This window comes from Falco peregrinus, chromosome 1 (genome assembly GCF_023634155.1).
Source record: "Falco peregrinus isolate bFalPer1 chromosome 1, bFalPer1.pri, whole genome shotgun sequence".
Lineage (NCBI taxonomy): Eukaryota > Metazoa > Chordata > Aves > Falconiformes > Falconidae > Falco > Falco peregrinus.
This window is the reverse complement of record NC_073721.1, coordinates 24239220-24266526: the sequence shown is the minus strand read 5'-3', so window position 1 is coordinate 24266526 and position 27307 is coordinate 24239220. Positions and strand designations below refer to the sequence as shown.

General features: G+C 41.9%; 2 protein-coding genes across 16 annotated transcripts in view; one reads left to right on the top strand and one right to left on the bottom strand.

Annotated features, from left to right (window-relative positions):
* The window catches only part of ARHGAP22 (Rho GTPase activating protein 22), a 150114-nt gene extending 130093 nt beyond the window's left edge, over positions 1-20021 (top strand). For 6 of the 10 annotated variants that reach the window (XM_055793560.1, XM_055793561.1, XM_055793562.1 and 3 more), the window contains 5 exons: positions 1139-1271; positions 5941-6014; positions 7829-7950; positions 10738-11638; positions 15913-18190. In XM_055793560.1, the coding sequence (XP_055649535.1) occupies positions 1139-1271; positions 5941-6014; positions 7829-7950; positions 10738-11638; positions 15913-16141 (1459 nt within the window). In that variant the 3' untranslated portion in view covers positions 16142-18190. Of the gene's footprint in view, positions 1-1138; positions 1272-5940; positions 6015-7828; positions 7951-10737; positions 11639-15912; positions 18191-18357 lie in introns of those variants that run through there. The other 4 variants (XR_008745405.1, XR_008745404.1, XR_008745389.1 and 1 more) reach the window with 4 other exon arrangements.
* A 445-nt stretch (positions 20022-20466) lies between these two features.
* The window catches only part of MAPK8 (mitogen-activated protein kinase 8), a 167056-nt gene continuing 160215 nt past the window's right edge, over positions 20467-27307 (bottom strand). For 5 of the 6 annotated variants that reach the window (XM_055793569.1, XM_055793570.1, XM_055793568.1 and 2 more), the window contains 2 exons: positions 26679-26756; positions 20467-25667 (listed from right to left, as the gene is read on the bottom strand). In XM_055793569.1, coding sequence (XP_055649544.1) covers positions 25522-25667; positions 26679-26756 — 224 coding nt within the window. In that variant the 3' untranslated portion in view covers positions 20467-25521. Of the gene's footprint in view, positions 25673-26678; positions 26757-27307 lie in introns of all 6 variants that reach the window. The other variant, XM_055793571.1, reaches the window with a different exon arrangement.

Genomic DNA, 27307 nt, shown 5'->3' with positions numbered 1-27307 from the left:
AAACACTATGTGGAACTATGTTATTCTCAACTATGATGGAGCTGTTTAATAGGAACAGCATTATCAGGGTTAGTAGCAAGTGGCAGCTGCTGGCAGCTTCCTATTGTAATTTTTCCTGTTTTGTTTTAAATGTGTGTTCCAAAACTGCTTAAAAACATACCAAGTAGAAGAGATTCAGCTCTTAGAGGTGAGGATGTGAAGTTCTGTTGCCCAATGGTTACTGGTGTGTTTTTCTCAGAGTTATTAAAAGACCGTCAGGGCAATGGTGGGTAGTAAGGAGCTGGTGACAGAATCTATTTGAACTTCCAATGATCGAAACCTTTGAGGAGATCATCTGCAAAAATTAACCAAGTTATACCAGAGGAGACTTGGAATGAGGGAGAGGTATCGCCATACATCAAAAGCAGAAATTGAAAGGAAAGAACAACAGGTGCATCTTCATCATGGCACCTGACACCTCAACCCCAACTTAAAGCAGAGAGAGAAGAGGAAAAAGAAGTTCCTGGAGTGGGAAAGAAAAGACAAGTTGATATCCCAGCATAACACATGGGCTAAGAAATGCCAGATAACCCAGCCTGGGGAAGGAGATGTGACCACAGCCATGCCACCATGCCAAATCACAATAGAGGGCCTGGAGGAAATATAGCTTCCTGCATTTTTTCTGAATGACTGACCAGGACACCTAGGAGCCTAGCCCATCAGACAAACATGGGTGCTGCCTGGGGAGCATATCAGGCAGGAGGGATCAGTGAGAGGATCAGAGGTTATGTGTGATTGCATAAGGATCCAGAGCTCTGTTGTCCAGTGCTCTGTGATCACTGTGCACTTTGCTGGACTGCATTGCTCACATTCCTGATTCACATTGACTGAGGAACCACAGCACCATTCTACCTTAAGCAGTATCCCTTCCACTGCCCATATTGCCTGAGATGCATTTGTATCTTGACAAAATGGGAGATTTCAACTGTTCCTAGGTAGACACCCTCCTGCCTAGTACAAACATGTGGCAGAACAGCTTCCTTACATATGCCTACTTTGTCCCTGTCCCTAAGAGGGACCTTGATGCACCCCAAACGAAAGGCGTCGACCTTTGGGGTAGTGTGGGTTTCTAAATTTCCTTCCCTCTTCTCTATTGCAGCAACACAGATGTTCACACTGTGGCGTCCCTCCTGAAGCTTTACCTTCGAGAGCTGCCAGAGCCTGTCATCCCCTTTGCCAAATATGAAGACTTTCTTTCTTGCGGACAGCTACTCTCAAAAGATGAGGGAGAGGTCAGTGATCCTTCTAATCTGCATTCTTCTACCTCAAATGTTGTTCCTAAGACTCAATTTAGTACAGCTTTCTTCTTATCACTCTTCAGTCCTGATTCAAATCAATGAAGTTCCTGGGAATGTTCCCCTGAATTTTCCTGAAATCATGAATTGGACATTAATATCACAGACTCCTGCTTGAAACAGGAATTTTTTGAAGTCTTTAGCCTGGTGCTTCTTTCTTCTGAACAAAGCTGTTCTGTATCGTAATGAGCAAGAGATGTAAGGCAGGATATCTGGGTTCCTTTCCCAGCCTTGCTGTTAACTCATTAGCAAGCTGTATGAAGTCATTCCCTTTTCCTGTGTTTTCAGTTTCATGTATCGGAACAGCATGTTCTGCTTCCCAAGTTTTTGGTGGATGAGGCATTGATCAGTGTGATGGTCTTTGTATTTCTTAGAGGAAAGGCACTGCAGAAGGGCAGGCTATTATATTATCCCAAAATAGGGAAAATAATGCTAAGAATACTTTGCCAGAACCTTCTTACGATGTTCCTCTCTTTGGTTTCCAGGCAAGGGAAGGGGCTGACAAAAACCTCCAAGTCTGTGGCAATCATGGAAATTTTGATTCACTGCTTGGGAGGAGCAGGATAATTTACAATATGATTGATTGATCTGTTTCATCCATATTGTTCCTCTTGTGGTGATGCCTGAGCTCCTTGCTGACTGCAAAGGCACGTTGGATCTGGTCTAATGTGGGTGGAACTGTGCCACCTTCTAAAACAGAGATTTAAAGAAGCTGTAAAGGTTGTTGCTAGTGTCAGCTAAAGAAGCAAAGGCCTGAGGGCTTGTAAGTCGCAGTCCACAGTTCTGTCCCTTTTCTCTGTGTGGCCTCAAGAGCATGCTCATATCTTTGTCTCTGGTGGGGACTGTAAAAGAGCTTGGGGTTCACCTTTAGTTCAAGTGGCAGAAGACTCTGCGGCAGAAGTCCTTTATGATGCCCATAGGAAGATGCTTGCTTGCATGCATCAAACGTAGCATATCTGGTAATGTCGATTTTTTATGGATAAAAAGCAAGTTTTCCACTATCTGTACTCACATGATGTATCCTCTAGCCAACTCTAAGAAAGCAAATTTCTGTACATGACATAGTGTATTACTGCACATGGATATGCATTTGCATCCTAGACACAGCCACATCAATGTGCCGGTGCACTAGTGTTGTCTTTTAATTGTATAGGTATGTGCCTACTAGCTCTAAAACTTGCTCATTTTCTGCCTTATTCTCAGTCAACTCCGGCATCTCTGCAGGGTACTATGCTGCAAACAGCACAATGGTGGATTTCACAAGAAATGGCAGCAATTCTAAGGCAGTGGAGCTGGTTTCATTTTGGTCATGATATGTGCAGACTGGGAAGTTTTAGATCCATTAAGCACTATTGCACAAGAGTTAGAGATGCTGCCAAGTTGGGCAAACATAATTGTGTATCACTGCTCAGCTTATTAACTATGTAGTTTGCCTGATTTTGCCTGCACAGGCTGCAGCAGTTTGGGAAGCAACATCTGTGTTGGTTTTGTGGGAGCAAGGCCAGACTCAAATGACTTGTAGTGCAGTATTCTCTTTGGATTAGAAAGGTGATGAAGAGCACTAGATAGTCAAAATGAAGGCTTACAAAATAGGCTACTGCTGATAGCACAAATTTGTCTTGTTAAGATGCTGTTGTAAACATAAGCTTCATTTATTTTTTTTTTTTGTCAGAAAAGTCTGGAACCTCAACAAGGGCTGTTTACTTTTTCAGAAAGGAAGGTGGAGTGTGTACACCAGGGGTGGAGAGGCTGTACGTGCACAGTAGCACGCGGAGCAGAATGTAGCACAAAGTCATACTCAGCCTGTAGGGCCTGATTCACCTCCCACATAGAAAATAGCCCTACTCAAAAATGTGGTTGCATTGAAACCATAATTTTTTAGCACAAAATGATAAGCAGGGAATTTCAAAATCAAACGTTTCACTTTGAAAAAGTATTTGGAAACAAAATAAAATATTATTGTAATTTGAAGTACTATTTTGTTTTTGTTTTTCACTTGGAAGTTTTGAATGAGACTTGGACTCAAAATACAATTTGCTTTAGTTTTGTATACCTGCCCCCCCCCATAAAAACAGAATTACTTAAGGCAAAATAGCCATTCAGATAAAATTGTTGGCATCTTATGCTGCTTCATTGTGGCCATAGACAGGAATTATTATGTTAGCGTGGCCTAATCTCCATCTGCAGCAAAAAATACTTCAGCACTGCCCTAGGCTTTCCATTTTCATTCAGACTGCTGTTCATCTTCATTCTGCACCCAAGTAATCTCTGGTGTGGGAATGCAAACAGATACATAACAGAGGCCTTTGGGTTGTGCTGAGGCTTCCAGGTATCTCAGCAGGACTGCAGTGTTAAAAAAGATCTGAGTCTGATCCCAACTAGTTAGGAGAAGGGATTGAAAATGAAAAACAATTTTACAGTAAGAATGAATGACAGATCTTCATATCTCTAAAAATTCATTTGAGTCTGAGCTGACCTGACATGGTCGTATTTTAGCCTCCACCGCTGCCTGTACTCTAGAGATACACACAGTAGTTCAGTGGGCTAAGCATATGGGCTTTGAATTTTTAAAGAGGGTCTGAATTTGGGTGAGCATCTGAAGTGTTGCTGGTTTTCCAGCTCAGCTAGAAGCTCCTAATTGGTGCTGATCTGTTACACACATTGCAAAATCCTTGGGTTTGGGATTATTCCTTGGAAAGCACGCTTCTGTGGTAAATTAGACATGCAGCATTTTCAAGGAGGTAACAGTTATTACTGCAAAATACCATGACGAATGACAGTGCAGAGCCTCTGTTGCTTGCTAGGCTGCAGCCATAAGCATGAACAGTGCTATTTGTTAATAACACAGCCGTTTTCTAGCTTGCATTTTCCTTTACACTTCTGCTGTGGTGTTAACTAGGCTTAGCCTTCTGCCACCTGTTGGTGAGGCGGTTGGTGGTACAGATCTGTGGCAGAGCTGACAGATGCTGCTGCAGCAGTAGAGAGCTTTTTTTAACCTGGCAAGTGTTTGCACCTTGACAAATAGGAAGATACTCTCTGTGTAATACCACGTTTGTGATTCCTCATGACAAAGTAAGGATGATAAATTTTTAGAACCTTTTTTGTTTCAGGTAGCACCTTGAACCTTTACGTTATGTTTCCAGCTGGTCACAACTGCCTGCAGTTTCTGTTCCAAAGCCCCTTCTTCCATCCAGTGGAGCCATAGTATTTTAACTCAGAGCACTTGAAATACAGTGCAAAAATATAATCCCGATTTCTGTATTTGAAATAAATCGGGTTACAGAGCATAATTCAAGAGGGAATTAGGTCTGTTAGCTCACCTATTTCTAGTTCAAACTCCTCACTTGAAAGCTGGATGACCTAAACAACTGACCTTAACCTTCACATCAGCAGCAGATGACCTTAATTCAAAAGTTTTCAGAAGTTTAAAAAGAGGATTGAGATTTTTAAGGGACTGGTCTTTTCTTAGTGTCTTCATTGTTGTCACTGTTAAATCAGCATAATCTTTAAGCTAAGGCATTAAAAAGGACTTAGTGCTTCTAAGAATTCTTCTTAAGTGCCTGGGTTTTACTAGAGGGCTTTTTTTTACGTTGGGACATATAGAATAAAAAAGTGTCTATACATTAGGACATTAAGGATGGAGGCAGGAATACAGACTGCTTTCTGGATCTTTCTGACTTGTGTGGACCAGAGAAATCAGGAAGATCTTGCAAAAGGGTGGCCAACAGAATTCCCTCCCTAACAGCACTTAAAAAATCAAGGAAAGTTTGAAATGAATGTTCAGCTGCACTTCTTTGGCTTGGAACCAGCTGCTTCTGGAATTTCTCCACCATTAGTTAGCAGCTATCACTCTTCCCAAACGTGCTTGGGTATCTGTTTTCCCACAAAAGGCTTAATTGTCTTTAAAAATAAGCAAATCTCCAGGGCAACTGCAGCATTGACAAGAGCAAGCAAATGATGCTTGGGACTGTGGAGGGACAATAGCCTTCTGAGTCAGAAGTTTTAATTAGGTGATTTAAGTAGCTTCAGGGTTTAAGTCATTCCTCCAGCAGATGTCTCATCTTACCTTTTAATGTAAAGGCAGAAATTTTATGAGGAAGTATGTCACAGGTCAGGATGACTGCAAATGTAAGCAAGTAGTTTAAAAGGAGGTAGTTGAATTGGAATGTCATTTTGCTTTTTAAGAAAAAACTCTTTTCTGCTCAGTTGAGCATTACTGCACTGTATTTATCCTACACTCAATGCCTCAATGTTTCAAATAGTCCAGGTGCTGAAAAGGCACTTTGCTGGTACATTTATACCAATGCCAGTGGGCAGACTTTGAAGGCTAGCAGCCCCTGCTAATTGAAGGCTTCTACGTCAACCATTAAAGCTGACAGGAGAATTTCCACTGAATTTGAGAACTGAATAAAGTTCTGGACATTGGGGTTTTGGTAAGGCACAACACACTGGATGACACCTTTTATAAAGCAAAGCCTCCTTACATTATCATTTGTTGTTCAGAGTTTTGACTCTGGAAAGAGGACTTCATAGTACTGAAGAAAAAAGTCATGCCTGCTTTGCATCACTTATATTAATAGCTCTCCTTGTTTTTTCTGTTCCTCAGGGTACCCAGGAACTGGTTAAACAGGTGAAGAATTTGCCCCAAGCCAACTACAACCTCCTCAAATACATATGCAAGTAAGTGAAATTAATTAACACTTGGAAAAGTCACCAAGTTTTGTGAGGCTCAGTCTTATATGCAAATAATATACTCTGAAAGTATGAATATTTAAACATCACTTACATGTAAGTTACTGCTCCTATAAAACATGTGGAGGTGAAGGAGCAGCCTGCCTGAAGGTCTGTCCAAGAGCATCAGCCAAGCAAATTGCTGTCACCGACAGCCTTGGCAGCAGGCATGAATGATACTAATGTATTATTTCAGAAGCACTTAAAAGAACCAGTAAAGAAAGGCATTTTTTACAAGTACTGCACACTTGGAAGATTTATGACACAGGATGGGTAGCAGATGCAGTCAGAATAGCCAGTCTGTCCTCAGCTCAGGTTTAGAAGTTGATTGGGAATGGCTTCCTCTTGGAGCATCAGGGACTCTGCAGCCTTCTCTCTCCTCATCTCTCTGCTGACTCTCCCAGTTTTTGCAAAGTGGGCTGGAACGTGTTTTGGGAGCTGGAAGGGACTGTTACCTTAGATACAATGTAGTGAACTTTATGTTGTATTCTAGTCTCCGTGGTAGTCAGTCCCTTTATGGCCAGTGGGATTTGCATTTCTAGAGCAGGCAGTAGACACAAACACCGATATGAAGTCCATGAATTATTCAAGAGATGTCAAACCCTTCCCAAGTGCACACAGATAGCATTTCCTAAGTGTATTTTTGAATGCTTTAGAACATTTATTTTGCTTCACTATGTGCTTCTATAGCCATTTGTTTTAATGTCTGAGCACCTCAGAACATAAATGAGGCAGTGGAATATACGCATGTTTCTAAGTGAAGAACTGGGGAAAGGAAAAGCAAGTAGAATTTGCTTCTGACTTGGTGAAGAGAACTGAGGATTCTTGGGTCTCAGCACACTGTCTGCCACAGGACAAAGCCACAGAAAAAAAGGGGAATGCCTAGAAAAGTGATGCTGCAAGTAGCAGCATTCAAAAGTTTCCCAAGTAGTGCAGAATGACAAGGAAATCTTTTTCCTGCTGCCAAAACCCATCCAATCATCCAAAAATTAACAACAGTTTAGGAAACAATGTACACTTAACTTTTGAGGCCACCTAGTCCTATTTTCTGCTATTGTAGGTCTGCATGTCATGTAGTCCTTTTTACAACTTGGCTAATTAGATACAAGCTATTTAGGTGTTTGTTACAGCCTTTCTCTTAGTACAACTCCTGCTGGGAGTTTGTTCCAAATTACAGAACATGAACTGTTAGAAACTTTCTGCTGATTTCCAGCTCATACATATAGATAGCCAGTCTGTCTGGACTTTTTCATGTGCTACCTTTGGCTTGCACCGTCTTTTCTTGTGTTGGTGTTTGCCCAGCTGATGCATTCACAAGAAGCATTTGGGTTACCTCTTTACCTGTATTTTGCTAATTCAAGCCACAAAGCTCTTTCCATAGGCTGCTAGTTCTAGGACAAGAAGATGAGTGAAATGTCTTTTTACCTCTTTTATATCTGTAAGTGAAAACTGGCAGAAGTCAATCTGTGTAATTGGAGAATTCCTATAAAAATGTGAAAGTCTGTTCTATCGTACCGATTTGAAGGCTGGATCCCTGGTAGACTGGTACTTTTGGCAGAAACCATCCGGTCCACTCTTGTTCATACACTAGGAGGGACCTGGGGTTATTACTTAGTATCTAAGCTGCGTTAGTCCCTAGAAGCATTTCAGGTATCAGAATTGTATAAAGATAGGACAAAACGGTTCCTGCCTCAGAATGACTACAGTCTGAGAATTGAGTGACTTACTCCTCTCCTTTGATTTTCCTGGGGGGGCTTTTCAAGGTTCCTTGATGAAGTTCAGGCTCACTCCAGCATTAACAAGATGAGTGTCCAGAACCTGGCTACAGTATTTGGACCAAATATATTACGGCCCAAAATGGAAGATCCAGTGACTATGATGGAAGGTAGGTACCACTTTTGTGAGGTAACACACCACCTGTGTTTTGGGGCTGTAAGAGTATTCTGAAAGGCATACATTCATTGGTAGCCGTATCACTTGACTGCACAGTCAGCAACAAGTCAAGCAATCCCTTTCATCAGTGCCTGTGAGGGGATGTACTGGCTGGCCTCTGTTATCCCACTCACCACTGGCCTGGGTGTCTCTCCTCTCCACTACATGGAGACCCCTGTGCCCTGTTGCAGGTTGTTATGTGAAACTCTTTTTGAACCCACTGCTGCAATGAAAGCTCAAATATTCTTCAGAAGTATCATGTTTAATTACCAAACTGCTACCATTTAGTACCGGTGCATTTCGGTGGTTAGACAGCTACCTGTAAAGGACATCCAGGTCACAATGAAGCAGGTACTCTAGTTTTTGCTGTGTCACAGTGGCTATAACTACATGTCTTAGAAGTGCTGTCTTCTAAGCAGGCTGCATATGGGTCAGAACTTCACAGAACTAAAAGAGTAAGTTGAAAATCACTGTTACTTTTGGATGTAAAAATCTGAAGCTTGAAAATTTTTACCTCCGTGTGGGTCAGGGAACGCCCAGGAGATGATCTCTGGCTGGCTGACACTAGGGTTGGGATACAGCCTCTCTCCCAGTTGTGGCACTGGAGCACTACTCTGGTGCAAGTTTTAGCAGGGTCTTTGCATTCAATTTTGTGTGATCCTGGCAAGCCTGCAAAAAGAATCGGTGGATCCATCCAGCATTAGGTATAGATGGAGATACTGTGCCCAGGATGTCTGAACCTGTCACTGCTCCCTGACTATAGAGGACAGCTGATGTGGTGTTCTGTGTGATGAAAATCCTTCACAGAACAAGAGCGTTATCACGCCTTAGGAGCAGCAGTGCCTTTAGCTCTGCACAGGTGACCTCTGAAAGGCACTGCAGATGTGTGCCCCACAGGTGGCAGCTCAATGTAAGGTAACAGGCCAACTTCAGAGTATGGCCTGACGTACTATAGTTGTTCAAGGTCTTGAAGCCTGCCGCAGGGTATGGGCATTATTATTAAGGGTAGCTTTGAGACCTTACCCTCAAAGCAGGGAAGGCACAAAATTGTGGGGAGGAGAAAAAGGGAGTGCAGGAGCAGATGCTGGGTTATTCAGGATTGCAAAGGTGGGCATAGCGGAAACCTCCATCTGTTGAGTGATGCTGTGACTTCCCCTAGTGGCCAGCTGGCCGGCGTGGGTAAGGCTCTTACAACCTTGGCCAACCACGTGCTTTTTGGTCAGTTGGTACAGATGACTCGGGCATTTCATCAGACAGTTCAGCTGATGGCAGCGGTGCTTGTACTGTGTGTAGGTGGCACAGGTGCCACATGCTGTGGTCTCATGGTCTCTCCTAACCATCATATAAAAATACTACGGTGACCTGACCTGGAATTCTGTATTACCACAGACCTGAACTGTAGAAAAATGGGGAACCCAGTGACAGGGTTTTTAGACTTAATCATTATACTCATAAGCAACAGCAATTGCAGTGGTTTTTTTTTATTGTTAGTTGAGGACAGAAGATTGATTAAGTAGACATAATGGAGAAGTAGAAAGACTCAGTACATTTTTTTTTAGCTTCAGGGTAAGATAGGCCTGCTAAATCAACTGATACAGAAAAATACTGCTGCCAGTTCTTAACAAAACCCACTTTAATTACATCTCTTTTCAAATTTAACCCATGCATTTCAAATAGAAACATCTGAAGTTTGACAGCTAAATTATTACGAATGGCCTTATCTCCAGAGAGGTTTATTTCTGTCCCTGCTTCCGCAAACATAAGACAGAAGTTGTAGGTAAGCTCAGTACCTCTCACTGTCAGGCCAAAATCTCATTATTAAATTCAGGGTCCTATTTTGAATATCTTCAAAATAGGAGCCTGAATTATTTAATAATAAGACCAAGATGTGTATCTTGGTCTTATTATCTCAGATAATACTTAAAAGATAGAATTACATATTCACTCTTTTTAAAATTTTCCTCTTTTGCAGAAAGTGCTCTGTATTAGGTTTGGTAAGTGGTGTTCTCGATTAGTTCATAATGGTCTACCCCACAACTGGAAAACAATGGCAACTCATTTCTGTGGATTTAAATAATTTTAAGTAGTTTCTGTACTTGCTGCACACTTTGTGCAGGTGCATGTATGATACAGATGTCATACTTTCTGCAAGTTTCTCTATACACTTATAGCAGAAGGCCTGAGCTGAAATTTCTGGTTTTTCAGTAAACAGTAGCTCTGGGCCTGTTAAGACTATGAAACTGGGTGCAACATAGTTGGTGAAACCTGCTGGTTTTGGAAGCTGGACAGAGAGGTGCTCCATCCCAGAAAATAGCTTAGTGTGTTCAGGTACGGCATGCGTCTCAGCACAGGACTATGCTGTCCTGCAGGGATGCAAACACTGAGACTGATGCTGGCTCTAAACCCCATGGCTTGGTGTGGTACAGTCATGCCCTTCTTTTCAGGTGTCCTCCTCCTCTGTCGTCCTCAAAGGTGTCCTTAAGCAAGCCAATTTGTTAATCATTGCTAGTGATCATGAGCTGGACTGACAACTGCATCCTTCAGTCTCGCATGTGCAGCAAAGGGAACAATTCCTGTCTCTGGCAGTCCTGTACAGAAAGGCCCAGAGCAGTTGTTTATGCAGCACATGGTGGTCACGGAGGCCCCCTCACAAGGAGCTCATGTGGCACCTCACAGGCCAGGGGGTGAGTGGCTGAGGTCTTCCACATCTCATCAGCTGCTTGCCTTTTTCTCCCCACAGGTACCTCACTAGTTCAGCACCTGATGACCGTGTTGATAAGCGAACAGGGGCGAATCTTTGCTGTTCCTCAGGCAGATGTGCCTGGGAGCCAGCTAGAAATCAGGCCTGTGCGCCAGCGCAGCACTGTGGAGTGGATCTCCGAGGAGGATGGGGAGGACGGCAGGTCGGAGAACAGCATTCCCAGCCCCGCCCATTTGCCTTCCAGCAACGCTGTGTCACTAGAAGCCACTCCTGGACCTGTGGTGAAAAACGCTCCCTCAGAGCACAGTGGCAAATTGACTCAGCCTGCCACCGGCCCCAACAAGAGAGGGCAGACGCTGCCTCCGTGGAAATACTCCTTCCGCCAGCAGGGAGCACGGTCTGTGAGTCCAAAGCTGGGCAGCTCATCCTTAGATATCCCCAACCTCTCCTCCAGCGGGAACTGGTTGATGAATGGATTGTACTCTCTCCGGGGCCATCGCCGGACAGCCTCTGGGGAACGAGTTAAAGACTCGTGTTCTTCCCAGAGACTCTCTACTTACGACAACGTCCCTTCGTCCAGCCTCTCCCTTAGCACACACAGTATGGCCAGCACCACATGGTCCACATCATCATGTGAAATCTCTGTGCTGGACTCGGTCAGCAGCTGCCCAGCCTGCCGGGCCAGTGACTCTTCTGCTTTAAGCTCTCTCAAAACCGAGTGGATGACTCAGGGCTCGCTGTCTCAGGGTGAGGTCAAGACTGCAGACCTGGAGAACAGCACTGACAGGTTTGAAGCCTGCAGCAGCAGCAGTGAACAGAGCATCCTGGCTGCAGCTTCCAGAGACTCTGTCAAATGCTCTAGGGCCCTACAGAGCTTGGTGGTGGAGCTAAAGACAGAACTGAGCAAACAGAGGACTGAGTATGAAACTAGTATCAAAAGGTAATGTCACCTGCAGGGGGGACAAGGAAGTTGCCTGAGCATTACCCCTGTTTGAATGTGGGTGTGGGCTACTCAGCGTATCAGGTTCTCGGACCTGGGGTTTGGGAGACAGCAGGTTTGGTTCTGCTCTTTTCTCACTGCTCTCTGAATCTAACTTTACTCTCTCTGACCTAAGAGAGGATAAAAAAACCCGGAATTTCTGTCACACTGGAAATTCCAGTATTTCACTTTTGGTGTTTTCACTGGAAATCAGAACTGTACAGGCAATACCCTGGTCTGATTTTAGTGCCCTCAAAGCAAACACCTTAACATCTTGGAGGGAGGGATTGTGACCCAGGGTGGTCAAGCCCTACCAAGGAACTCTGATGGTCTGTGCGGGTGTGGAGTTTTGTACCAAATCAGTCTGAAACCAAGGGCTTCTTGTTCTTCAGGAAACTGATTTTGAGGTGATTTGGGGGGATGTGTGTATGTGTGGTGGTGTTGGGACAGCATCTCACTATACCTTTTTCAGCAGCCCTTTTGTGTTGAACTTGTCTAGAAATCTTGCTTTTGATTTTTGATGGACCTGTAGTGGCCCCTTGCTTATATGGCCAGCTGCTGGCACACAGCAGCAGTGAGGTGCTGCTTGTACAGCAGATACATGAACTGTGCAGTTCTTTGCTCACTCTGATGTTTAATGTGCAACTGCCGGTGCCGTGCTTTAGATCTGTGCTTAGAAAAATTCTTCCCAGTTTTCAGAAGGGATGCGGGTGAGGGCAGGGGCTGTATCAAGTATTAATAACTAGAAAGTTGTATTTATTAATTTGTGTGTTACTGTACCAGGTTTTATGAGTGTAAGCGCTCAATAGAATGACTTTCAGGCAAGTACTCAGGGAAATATGCACATGAAATATTGTTGCTTAAATGAATTAAATATGTTTTAATATACAGCCATATGCAAAACTGCACACCATACAGTAATACAGAACAATCTGGCCTGGGCTCTGCAGCACTGTACTTTGCCCTGAAGAAGGGCTGTAGTCTCATTTCCTACCAACAGTTGAGTTCTCAGCTTTGTGTGTTAAGGCGTTAATACTCCTTCCCTTGTTAAAACTTCGGTAGTGTTTACATGCCTCAATTTCCAGTCTCCCAAAGATGGTCCTGGAAGCACATATGAGTGTTCATAGGGATTGTATAGCACAGCTTTAGGCTATGTTTGTTGCCTCTTTTTTCTTGTTAGAAGTAATTTCTGAAACATGTATCTGAACTGTGATCTCTTCCAGTGGGCCAGCTGTTAAGGTAGGAATTTCACTTGCTACCTTCCTGCTTTATTTTACGATTTCCTACGGTGGTGTCTTGCCAGCCTCTGCAGCTTTTCTGGCTCTTGCATTGTAACACCTTGGTATGTGATGCTGGAAGGAGAATCAGGCCACGCTGCAGTTTCAGTTCTCCCACCTAACACCACAGAGTGGGAGAAAAGCTTACCCTCGCCTTGTTGTCTTCCAGGTAGAACAGCTGATAATACCACCAGTTGCTAGCATGGTGTGATTGAAAATAATGTGAATAAGGATGATAGCTCATGGCTTATTGTTTTTTTTTAAAATGCCCTACTGATGCAGAATGGGAGGGAAATGAGGCTATGTACCTTGCATTTAATTCTGTGGAGCTGCCCTGGCAAGCCTTGTTGCGGGGATACAGAGCAATAAACAGGAAGGAGAGCAGGCTGCAAAACTTGGAAATGTGTATGTGCACATTTTACCTGTTGCCTGGGGCAAAAGATGACTTTCCGTCTCTTACCAGTAAAACTGTTCCAATGGGGCCTTAGCTGTTGACACCAGGGGCATCCAGGAAGACTGTTCTTTGTTCCAGCTGTTGAGCAGTTCCAGCTGCTTCAGCTCTAACACCTGCTGCTCCCCCTCAGCGGGACGGGGCAGAGTGCACTGTGGCTGGAGGGGAGGACTATAACTTGGCCAGGTCTCACAGGGCAAAGTAGCTAAAAGGAAAATGCCTAATGAACTAATAGTTTCATAAAACCAGGCAAGATGCAATCACTGCCTTTTTGTATTAAAGAGGATGACTCCAGCTGCTCAGGATTACAGCCTGAAGGATCTTGCTGTCAAGTCTAAGAATTTCAAGCCAAGTTTTTCAACTCTCAAAAATTTTGCAATGTTTTTACTATATCTGCAGCAATTTACATGTGCAAAAATATGTTCCTTTTGAAACTGCATGAAAGCCCGCTCCGGTGGAAAGACAGGAGCTAACTAGCAAAGAAGGAAGGCTGCTTAGCAGGGAAACTTTGGGATGCCTCACTAGCTTTATTTTATTGAAGATAATTTAGTCCCCAAAAGTAATAATTAGTTCCTTTACAATTGTGTGTGTGCTTGTGTGGCTTGCAGAACGTTGTGTGTGTAACAGGGCATGATTTAATGAAGGAAAATAAGCTTTTTGTTGGCACTTATATAAGTGGAGGGAAAGCAGAGTCAGTACCTGCCTGGGGCAGAGGTAAGGAACACTTGCTGATGGAGAAGCTGTTATTTATCATCATCAACAGCCCATTTTCTCTCTCTTAGTCAGAGGGAGGCAAGTTTTATGGCCTTCCTGTAACCAGCCTGTTCCAGAGCATTTTCTCCCTCGAGGTTAGTATAATTATCAGGCATTCTCTGTTGAGTTTCAGTAATCCATGTTTACCACCTTGGAATCTCAAGAAACTGGAAGTATCTTGGAGACAACTATTATGTTGTGTATGTAGAAACACAGTAAGTTAAGTACTGTGACCCTACATAACTTAAGAACATGGACAGCTAGTCTAGGCTTCTGTAGCTGACCCCTAAACTTTGTGGTGGAAAAATTTAATTGGTAGCTCTGCGCTGTAGGATGTAACAGAGATGTTATAAAGGGGGTGCATAAGGAAGCATCCTAGCTTCAGGAGAGTCTTCTTCTATTACAGAAGACAGCTGCTACCTGGGCGATGAATGTCTGTCTTCATCAGGATGGGCAGTTTTTTGCAGACACAGTATACATTTCTGTTCGCTTATCTGTGCAGCAGGTGGTCTGCCAGACTTGACCAGCATGCCTGTATGTGACTTTCCCAACAGCTTAGAAAGTTGTCACAACGTTCACATTGCCACCCTTAGCTGTGTGTGAAGGAAGTTTAAGGGGATGCACTGCATTGCCTGCATAATTGCCTCTTGGTGGTCACAAAATGGAATGTAGACACTTCTGGTACTGTCACAAAGATCCTTTGTTGTTGTTGTTGAGTCTGTAGCATGCCCTTCTTGACTGTCGTTTACTTTGTCTAAAACCAACCTATTCACAGTCTCAGTGGGAAGCCAGGCACCCTAGCTTCACCGTTGGGTATTATACCGATCAATGAACTGAAGAGGTGGGGTGGTATCTTTTTGTTTTTCGTTTGGGTTTTTTGTTTTTCTCCCCCCCCCCCCCCCCTTTTTTTCCCCCCCAAGTTATAGGGTAGACATTTTTCCTAGGAAAAGCCTAAGTTTTACAATCATATTCCAGTGACCAGAAATTCCTGTCTGGATTATACTGTCTCCTGTGTATTAACACCACTACTCCTGTCTTACAATCAGGAAATGTGATGGGGAGGACAGCAAGTGATGTGCCTTTGGCACTTGTTTCAAACCAAAAAAATATGAACTTTGTTCTCTGACGTCCTTAGTGAAAAGTTCTAAGGCTTGCATTAGAGCTTTGTGCCAACTTACATTTAAGATTTGTTCTTCAGATTCTTCCTCATATGAAATATTGTTTTTTGTAAAATCTTGTACAGTGTGAAAAAATTTTATTCCCCCATCAGTCAGTGGGGGACCTTTACAGAAAATACTGTAAAATGGATGGTAAGGAAGGACTGAGACCTCATGCCTACACCTAAGCTCCAAGGACGTTTTTCTCTGTATTGGATCTCCACACAGGAAACACAGTATCAGGATGAAAACAGAGGTTAGAAGATTATTTTGGAATTACATATTTGAACTCAGCCTTACTGAGAATACATCTACTCAGATATTCAGTCTGTTGCCCCAAAGTAAGCACTGTTTAACACTTGAGCATATTCTCTCAAGATACAAACAGAGGAGGCTTCAGCTTCCAAGGAGTCTCTGTCCTTAAACTCAACATTAATGACACTGCCATTAGTGCCCTCCTCTAAAACTTTCTCTTAGAATGGAGATATTTTAGCTCTAAGTGGAACAGCTTGTATCTATGATAGCTATCAGCAGTACTTATCCAGCCACTTAAAAAAACCTCTTTTTTTCCCCCTCCTTCTCTTCTTTGGTTTTAAGAATTGAAGAAACAAGTGCAGACCTGAGGAAACAAGTGGTTAGGTTAGAAGAAGAACTGGACCAAGAACGAAAGAAATACACAATGCTGGAGATAAAGCTGAGGAATTCTGAACGTGCTCGTGAAGATGCTGAGAAGAGAAATCACCTCCTGCAGAAGGAAATGGAAGAATTTTTTTCAACGTTAGGATGTTTAACTGTTGGGAGTCAGACTGCTAAAGTCCCCAAGTAAAACAAGCTAATGGTACAGTATGGAAAATTCTAATTCTGACAAAACCAGTGAAAATGCACATTTTGTTCTTGTATACTCATGTATCATGAGTAATTCTACAGTGACACTTGCTCTGTTGTCTTTACATGTGCTGTAGTATTTGGGCCAGCTGGGAAAGACTGCTAAACATAATGCTTCAAAGTTTAGATGTCAGATTACCAAGAAACAATGGGCACCCTTTTTATCCACAAATCAAAAGATACCATTATCCATAGCTGTACCGCTGCCACCTTTGGACTTACTGCACCATCTTTCACCGGCACAAGGACAGTGGAAGTCCTGCAAGGTAGGTGGGACGGCCAGAACCCATGAACAGGCTGAGCCTGGAGCTGAGGGCCTCCACACTTGTGCTTGGGAAGGCGGCGGTTCCAGTGTGTCACCACATTCAGTGTGGTTTGCCATATGGATTTAATAAGGTGTTTTTTCTCCCCACTTCCTACATAATTTTACCCAAATTTCTTATTCTGTAAAGTTGCATTATTTTATGAAGATAATGTGAAAATGAAGTCTACAAATGAGCTGAAGGTACCAAAATCTTGAAAATTCACTAGAATTGTCCCTGACCCACCAAATAGTTCCTGTGTTTCAGAAAGATGCAACTTATTAAACTGTATAATCAGATTGGCCACATAAACTCCATAGACCTGTAAATATACACATTTTGCTCTAGATATTGGGGGTGGGGTTGAGCCAAAATCAGAGCAGTACTACCTGCAAGAAAAAGTCTTGTGAGTTGATATGTACTAATCCGACATCAAGGTAGGAGAAGAAAGATTCTTATCATCAGAATGCATCCACCTGCTGAGTGTTTTTTATCTATGAAACTTCTATGGTAAGAGAAATCAGTGCAGCTGGTGGGGTGGAATGCTAGGGAATCTATCTTTAACCTTTCCCAGACAGTTTACACTTAGCTGCCTTGTACCACTTCTCATGATGCCAATTGATTATTTTTTTGTTAGTTCACAGGGAGGTGAGGGGGCAGCCCAAGTACTGCAAACAAGCCACCAGCCTAAGTTCATTACTTCTACTAAAGAAAAATCATTAGAATGAAGTTGCAATTTCTGGTAACTAGCTGCCAGGGCTGAATTACCCCCTTAAGGGACTGCTCTGAGAAGTTCTGTGTAACATTTCATGGAGCCTGCACACAGAAAGTTGTTTCACCAGATTCAGCCCGGCACTCATGTACGGCCCACTCTTTCTTGGCACCTATCTTTGACAGCTGAGGCAGCCTGGGCGTCTCAGAGGAGAAAGATTTTTAACGGAAAAGTGCCATGACAACATGAACTGGCTAAAGGGAAAGTATAGAGCGTAGTGAAGGTGCCTGCTTCAAGTATTTTCAAAAAATTACCTGAATCTGTCTTTTCTTACTAGAGAAGAACTCGCTGTTTGGAAATAACCTTAGAATGGGTTTTTCAATGTACCAGCAGATAGTACACCTTTCGGTATTGACCTTCTCCTCATCACCTCACAGACGTCCAGGTATTTCATTATTTAACCATCTAGAAGTTCACTTGTTTTTACCTCACTGTAACGCTTCTCCTTCCTATAGAAATGTAAACCATTTGAAGTGAGCAAAAAGAAACATTTTAACTTAATCTTTGCTGGTTAAGACATGTCAAGCAAGGTGGTAAAGTAGTTCATGTGGATAGGTTAATTCAGTTTTTTCAAAACATCTTCCCTTCTATCCAGCTGCACTGGATCCCTTACTATTCCTGGTGTGAGGCAGTGTGGCAGGCACGCAGTGTTCAGCAGGAGCTGCCTGCCACCTGCAGGCACTAGCATCACCCTCACCCCTTTTTTCCACCACCTCCACCTTGTATTATTACCGATAGTCACAACTGATCCTGCAAGGAATATGATAGCCTGTTTAAAACAGCAGCATTAAAATGCATAATGGGAGAAGCAACTGTTGTAACAATGATTTGGAGCTGCAAATGCATAGTGTGTTAGGTGGTATCGAACACCCTGCCAGTCATCACAAAATAAACCTGAATATTAGAGGGGCCTGAACTGGACTGTAAGTAATTCTCTGCAATTAGAACATCAGGACTGGTAAAAAGAAAGTTTCTACTAAGGCATTCAATCCAAGTAGTAGTAGCAACCAGGTTATTTTAATGCCCTCTTTTATTCCTTCCCCCAACATGGGTACCTTTCCTTCACTGTATCCTTCCCAACAGCCCTCACCTCTCAGATGCTTTACAACGCATTCTCTCTTGTACGGATCAAGTGCAGACCACTCCCTTCAGTTCTAGCACACCTACAAGCTGAAGAACTGAGCCATGCTGACTGGGAGCCTTAAAAACATAGATGCAAGACAAGCACTAAACAGGACAACTGGCTAACTCTCAATGAAATCAAATGCAGCTGGAATTCTACAGTAAGTATTTAAACTTAGGTTACTGCTACATATAGCAGAACTACGGAACAAACCCACCTACCCCAAGTCTTCAGCTGCTGGACAGGATCATCTGTCAGCTATGTAGCACTACATAATCTTAATCTGCCATCCAGGATAAAATTATTTCTTCCTTTTTCAGTATCACAAATTAGTGATCCTTCATTCAATCCAACTAATAGAATTCAAACCAACTAATAGAATTAACCATTTCCTGGTTGACTGTTGTGCTCCAGCAACACTATTCCTCTCGTTCATGAGGAATACATTTCAGGTCCTTTTGAACATGATCCACTGCAGTAAACAAAGCCTGCAAGAAGCTGCAAACTACCCAGTTCATGCTAAAATGCACCACGGTAGGATATTAATTCTAAAGCTTAGCAATGAGAGAATAATGTTCATTTTCCATCATGTACAATTACACAATAAATTGTAACACGCTTGTGCTGTCCTACACCACCTCAGGGAACACTATGCCCTTATCTGAGGAAGACAAGACACGTTCCTAACTTCAACTCCTGTTTCTGTACTCTGTTTCCCACTGCTTCCTTTGCCAACTTCACAGATCTCAGAGAACACTCCTTATTTTGCAGACTTTTTATTCATTACAGCCCCCGGTTTATAGTGCCAGTTTTCTTAGCAAGCATTTACAAGATACAGGTTCGTTAGTATTAAGACATGACAAAGGCTCCTGGAAGCAGGTAGATACATTTTTACCATAGCCTTACCTGTGCAATCCTCCCAGCCTGGACCATTCCCTTCCAGTATTATGCAGGCAAAAAAGTGTAAAAAAAAAAATTCGGTGAATGAAACCCAACACAAGCATATGCTTCAAAATAATATCTGAAGCCAAACAGCAGCATTACAGCATAACAAAAAACTGCTGTAAGTCTCCATGGCATTTCTAACATGAAAAGGAAAATTAGTAATGATTGATAGCTTATTGAATTATCCTCATTTGCTAGCAGTTTCCATGCAAGCCAGCAGCACTATGGAATACTTCAGTTCTGGGCCTAAGTTGCCCACAGACAAAGCCCTGGTAGAGCTAAGACGGCCTCAGGGCTTGCTCTAGTATCAATACATTACTTGGAATCAGCTGCACTTCATGCTAACATATGCAAATAAAAAAAGAGCATTTCCGAGCCTCACCTCATTCCTAGAAGAGCACCCCACAAAGAGCTGGTCCAGAGAAACAAAGCAGGCTGCACGGTACTGGCCACGGTCACGCTACCTTTCCCTTAAAACCGTACACAAATACAACGTAGCAGCACGCAGACAAACACAACTCAAGGGCATCCTGAGTGTTTGTTTAAAGAAATGCTGAGACCCTGCTGGAAATGAAGGCAGTGAAATGCATTACATTAAGATTCAGCCCCAGGGCAGAGGCGCCAGTGCAGCAAGTGCTCCCGGCACCTAAGTTACCAATCCAGGAAGAGCTCTCCGGCAGTCCAGTCCTTTAGGCCCCTCAGACTCAGTCCTTTAGGCCCCTCAGACTCAGTTTTGAGGAAGATTTTCCTGAGGGCACAGGGACTGGCCCCTCCTTTCATACACTAGTCGGCCTCCTGCAACACAGGGTCGCAGCAGCTGTATTTCCAGGAAAAGCAGCGGCCAGAGTTGGCAGCAAGGAAGCAAGAATAAATTCCCAGCGGTCGGAAACACACTTGGTATTAACAGCCTGTGGCAGATCCAAAGCCCATGGAAAGGAGAAATGGAAGAAACGTCACTTGGCCCACACATGAGCTCACACACAAGACAGGACTTTTAAGTACCATTAAAAAACCTGAATTCGCAGGACAGGACTGATACTAATAAGACTCCAACTGCAGCCTTATTATGAAATCCATGAAATCCATTCCAACCTAGCTATGAAGAAACACTAAATGCATAGTGGTCAAACTTTTTTTTTGCTTTTTTATTTAAAATATCATTATAACCAATTGACATACTATATAACAATGTATACATTCCAGTGGTGCACATGTAATGACCTATGGCATGAATGAGTAAAAAAACCACAATGTTCTCAGTAATGCCCCACCAACAGCTTATTTGGAGGGAATAAAGGAAAAGCAGGAAAAGGTATCAAATGTGAGGAAGAGAAAAAAATAAATTACAACTTTCCCCAGTATTTTTAATGGTGTATCTTCCTCTTCATATTTCTTGGGACAAAATAAAATTAAGAATATACTTCAAAGGGGGCAGAAGGAATGATCGCATTAACTAGGGTTTTTTTTTCTCAACTTTAGTAATAAAAGCTAAAGAACTCTCAAAAATAGACTAGATATTGGGCCTACAAAAGTAATTCATCTGTATGCAAAGCTTACCAAGAATTATTCCTTTTGTAAAATGTAAAGGATGAGCTGACATTACTAGTAAGCTATTTTTACCTACAAAACCAGACTACAATAATAAAACCACCAATTTACAGCTAACACAATATTCTAGATGTACATTATTGTACACAAGCTATATATTACACATGAACATCTTACGTGAAATATATAAGAAACATACTTACTGATACTGTCCCAACATTGGCCAATAGGTCTATTTTCTAAAGGAAGTGTATTTTTCTATTCACATTCAGTGTAGTTCCAATAGCAAGGGTTAGCTTTGCTTGCTTAAGAAACGTAGAAAGTTCATGTGAGGTAGTTCAAGAAAACCTAGCTTAAATTTTTAACTGCAAAAGTAGAAACACCATGTGATCTGATTCATAACACATTTCTGTAATGCAGAGATCTCTGAAGAAGAGAAGCAAGTGAAAGAGGTCACTTAAAACACCACATTTATCCAGTGCCCTTAACTAAGAATAAATTAAATGAATTGAAAATTTGGGTAGGCAGTAGTGTCTCATCACATTTCTTCATTAAAACCCTCATTCCAACCCTACTGAAAAATGCAGACAGCTCTCCTTCAACTCCAGTTCTCAAACTAAATATGTAAGAACGACAACACTGATAGCCAAATAAAACGGCACGGACAAGCTGCTGTCCACAGCAAATAAAAACACACCTAGAAAGAGTAATTCACTCCCTTTAGCAGCTTGAAACAGTAAGACCAACTGTAAGCTGAACCTACTTCTCCCCTTTGCCCAATAATCTTAATAGAGAAACATGCTTTGGACGATTGGTTGGGCCGAAACTATCCTCCTGTACTAGCTTTTCGATCACTTTTCTTCCCACAGTGTTGAGATGCCATATACATTAACGTAGGGCATTACACTAATTTAATTTGTGCTCTAATGAAATAGCCTGTGTTCAGAGAAGCAATTTTCCATAAAACAAACCCACAACGGTAACCCCCCACTTGGACACTGAGGCAGCAGAGGGTGCTGTGGCCACAGCTGCCCCCACCCTGCTCTCCCCTGAATTCACACCTGTGTGGGCGCCGGGAGCTTACCCAACAATTTCTGCTGACACCGTCTTTGTATCTAGCTGGAACTCGCATCCAGAAAGCTACTACTGCACACAGCACAGTAAGGTTCCTCCAAACTAAGAACTCAAGCCGAACAGCATCTTAGGGAGACATGCCACGTCTGTCCAGCTCTGAATGCAACAGAGGTGACCTGCTCAGCCAGGCTGGCCTAGGGTTGTTCAGCTGATGGGTTCTGCTCTGGCAGCGCAGCTTCTCACACACCCCGACACACAAACCCTCCGCTCCCACCCCACGTCCTGCATCAACAAGAGACTTCACAGAGCAGAGGTGCAGCACATCGTAACAGTACTTACCAATGCCCCTGCCCCCCCACTGTATTTCTTATTCTTGAAGAATCTACTTCTACAAAAGGAGACAAGCTATTTCATCCTTGACGCCTGCCACAGCTCTGACCAGAAAAGGTAGAAATTAATCTCGTTATTACTGCCCAACTTTTAACATCACCTGATGTAAGAAATCAGACAGCTCACTGTAATTCAATCCCTACCATCTCCCAGTGGATTGGAGTGGCCCTAGAGGAAAGCTGCATACACTTTAGTGAAGTTGTCATGAGAAGATTTTGGGATCATAAGACTAACATAAAGCTTAGTAGTACTTTAAGAATAAAATTGTGCAGTGTATTAGACAGTATGTGATCTAATGACATAACAACAGACAAAGACAGCCAAACTCCAGCTACCCATTTGTTTGTTATCTGTGGCAGTGTACAACTATCTCTGACATAATTTCATATTTCAATAAAAAGGGAAGTTAATACGAACATGTCGTTGTGATAATTTGGATTCTGAATCTCATTTTCTTGTCTTTGAAATTCGCCATCACTTTAATTTGCCTAAAATGCAAGCAACTGAAAAAAAAACAACTGAAAAGGAGGAAAAAAAAGCAACACTGCTACAAAGATGGTGCCAAAAAAGTGAACTCTAGGTTCACACAGGCAAAGCTCTGACCGTACTGAAATAATCCCTTTAAACACAGCTCACTCACACTGCAACGGGTGTTCGCACCCCACCAGTCCATAACCCTACCTTAATAGAAGAAAGTTCAATTTTCTCCTTAGAGCTTATGAACTCAAGTTACTACTGATAGCACATTGTGGTAAAAGCCTAGTAACTGTTTCACTCAATATTAATTTCAAAATTTCAAAAGCCATTTTTCTTCAGGACACTGGAAAGTGACAGCAAGAAATATTTTAAATTTTCAAAATATTTCAATCATCACTGCAATCCAGACGGGTCAAAAGTAAGTTTAAACATGACTTATATTTACCAAATTCTGTTCTTAACAACACTTAGAAGCATCAGAAGTTGATTTTGTCAGTCTTAACTTCATTACACTGGGCTGATCAGAATATCACTTGACTCCATATAACAATGGAGTACTGTTGTATGACCAAAAATTTTATCTTAATTCACAGCTTAAACTTTGATAAAAAAATTAAAAAATAGACTGTTCTGTTGGTCTCTGTTCAACTTGAGCAGATTTTCTGTGTTCCAGTGCTAGATGAATCCAAACGTGTCCTGCCTATTCTGAGGTAATATACGATTTGGCAGGATCCTGTAAAAATAATTGCCTTAACAAACATGGTTTAGAAAGGCAATATTGAAATATTAGATACAAGCGAGGAAAGCAACTTTACACGCACACAGCACTTACCAGCAGTCTAGCCAGGCCAGGAAAATAACTGTGCAGTTTATCAGTTTAGCCATCTTTGAGACATTACCATTCCTTGTAACCCTGTATGTTTTTTAAAAAGACATGTTAGATATTGAAAGCATTACTATCGCTTCTGTTTTTCCGAAACTTCCTGCAAAGACAAATTTTCCTCTTTCAATTAGAACTTCAAAAGTACACCTATTTAACCCAACAAGCAGAAGGAACCACACTGACGAGCATCAGTCATTCCTGGATGACCTCTGTAGCCAGTTGTATTATTTGCTTATGCTCTGTGCCTGGCAAGACTTCTGTATTTTCTTACGCTCGTTTTTGTGAGCATTACTAATTTAAATTCCTCTTCACATTCTAATTCACTACACAAAATACGCATCTACACAAGGCATTCAATTATACAGCCTAGCTTTACTAAAAATCTGCATTTTCCAAAGGAATAAATTCTGAATGATTGTTTAACTCATACATAAACTTAAGTCAGTTATACATAAATCATTCTGTAAATATAAAATGTAAACAGTTAAAATACTTCTGTGAGGAGCAGCACCATTTTACATGACTATTTAGTAACTGTTCTATATATTTCGATATACCTTTTGTTTAAAAAGCGTATTGAAACCTGGAGCTTCAGTGCTGAAAACTACTGAATATTTATGACTTAAAATGAACCATTAAGATTTCTGCTACACTGGTCTCATGGTGAAATGAAAGAGATAAATATTAATTTATACAGCACTACTTCTCCCTCCCTTGGATGGCATATATTGCTCACTTCATGCATTAGCTACAGAAATCCTGAGGTTCTCCTACCACTTAATGGTCAACAGCAATCAGTTACTATTGGTGGAGAAAGAAGAGCTGAAGTTTTGCCCCTATTGCGTTCCTGTCGGTCCCCCTTCTACCCAAAAAGCACTTGCCTTGGTAGACAAAACTAGTAAGAAACAAAATTCCCAAGAATCACATATTACATGAAAGTACATAGCTACAGCATATTCATTTTCCCTCTCGGCAGTCTAGACATCCTGGATACACTTCGTTTTGTGTGTATGAAAACAGGCTACAAGCTAGAAGTAAATTGTTTATTGGCATTGCAATGTATTATTCATGAAGTATCCTCGTGTTTTATGGCGATCACAAGATTTGGCATGCCACAAGTCTGCAGAAAACATTACTTTGTTAGGCTAGGTATTTCTGCAGCTTTCAGTATATGCTTTGCTTTCTTAAGTTTGTAAAACCAGCCAGATGAGGTTACTTTGCAAAGGATTGTATACTGTTTCTCTAAAAATATTAATTGTTGTTCTTGCTGAAGAATTATAGGCAAGTGGCTAAAATGAAAGAGGATTTTGTTCACTGCCAGCACCACAGTAGCAAGCCCAACTACAGCTGGCTGCACTGAATTCTCTCCCACTCCACCCGGACATGGACGTATGACCAAGCATAAAACTTTGAAGGATATCATGAACAAAACATCTGGAATAAATCCTAATTAAAAAATTGAAAACCTATAAAATCTTAAATAATTCATTATATGGTAATGACCACAACATTAATATGTGCTTTGATAAAACAAATCTTACAAATTCTGTAAAAAAAGATCAGCAGCATAATAGTAAAGCAAATATGCAGATTTTAAAACCACAATAAAAATTATCAGGTTTAATATTTTACAATTAAGTACAGCAAAAAAGTGGCTGCTTTTAACACAACTTACAGTTTAAAATTACAGCACTTTATGATTTCTACGATTATTTTTGAAAAAACACTCAAAAATACCACCAAATTTTAAAGGTGCCCTATTAATGACTAAAAGGACCCCCCTCCCACCCCCCAAAAGACCAAGTAGTCATCTGCAGCAACCCAGAGGTCCAGCTGAGGTTTCTAGACTGCTGTCCGTATCAGAGGCCAATGTTGGATCCGTTGACATTGAAGACACATCATTGACAGATGACGATGAAGATGGATGTTGAGAGCCATTGATCACTGCTGCACCTGTGCTATGAGAAACAAAACAGCAAATCAGTTGCAGATACAGTTGCACGGTTCAGTACTTGCATTAGTCTGCCTCTTCCTAACAGTCAAGTTTCCTCTGTTTCAGCGAGTTTGAAAAGACGTGTCTCAATCCACTGTCAAAGTATGTAAAACCCACAAGTCTTTTACGTGGGCCTTAATGAACGGTATGTCAAGAACCACAGAACTCACACGGCATGACACCTGTCAAATCACACTAAATGCTAATGGGTGACGGTTAAAAATCACAGACACAGCACTGCATAAAGCCAGAGCTAAGCTCCCTACGAAATGTGGACACCCAAAGCTAGAATATATCTACATATTTTGATAAAGAAAGAGGAGGCCTGTTTTACCCCCATCAGATCCTCCCCTTCAGGCTGGAGAATAGTCGGTGTCCAGCCACATCGCGTACGTTCAGTCTCAGATGCACAGTGATTTTTCAGAGTCTGGACTTCGGCAGAATCTGAGCAGAGTCAGCTACGGCCGCCCAACCCCTGCCATCATTTTTCAGCAGTGCAAATGGAGTTTTACCAACGGTCAGTTAATGGGTGCATTTTGCTCCAAAACTCAGCAGCAGTTGCTGAAAGCACGCCATAATCTTCCAGCTTAGAAATCCTGCTTCATTACTTACATCTGTGTAAGTAGTGGTTATATCTTACTTTGAAACTGTACCAGCTACATGTTACGCATCTAACCAGATTATGGCAACCCAGTACCACTACATACCAAGACATTTCTTGAGGATTTAAATGAATGAAGCATCAGTTACACAGGGACAATAACAGAGGAATTAATCAGGTCAATAAAAACAGATGTCAACCCCACACATTCCATTCAAATAAGCAATATCTCAAAGGCAATTCAAGAGGTTATTGGTCATTTAAGAGCCATATTTGTGAGTTAGGTTACTCTTGGATGTCTTGAACAGCTTTACTCTCTCCCGACCTACAACTTAATGCAGTTTTTTACCATGCTTTTATTGTAACCAACCTAAAGGGGCTGGTTGTCCACGTATAACCCCATTCTTGGTTCTCTCCTCTAAGTCCATGACTTCCTTGTATATCAACTCTGAAAATGCAGAGAACAGAGGGCAAAAAATGAATTTGCAAACCCAAGACTGGATCGATAATGCATCTCCCATTAAAATGTACATTTAAATTTCATAGGTTTATTACTGACCAGAAGGCTTCTAGGCTAATGGCAGCTAATTACCCAGAAAAGACTTCAGTTGTGAATCTACAGAAGTAACAACAGAAAAGAAGGACTAAACATGTTAGATGCAGCTTGTGTGAACTGACTGTCAGAATACTACTTCTTATCTGTCACTGGCAAACTAATGTAATGTACAGTTTGGAAGAAAAAAAAAGCATTTAAGAATTATAGTTTCAAGGGCTGTGGGAGTCTCAAAAGTAAACTCCACATTGCTTGAAATACCCTCAGCACATCTGCTTCAAAAGGGAAAAACTTTGCTTGGAAGGAGGTTGGTAAAGAAATTTCCACAATTCTCCCTATCTTTGCCTTTATCATTAAATCTCATTTTCTAATAGAAAGAGACGCAAAGTGTGGTAGTACTAGATTTTACAGACTTGTGTCCATTACCAGCCAACACAATGAAACTG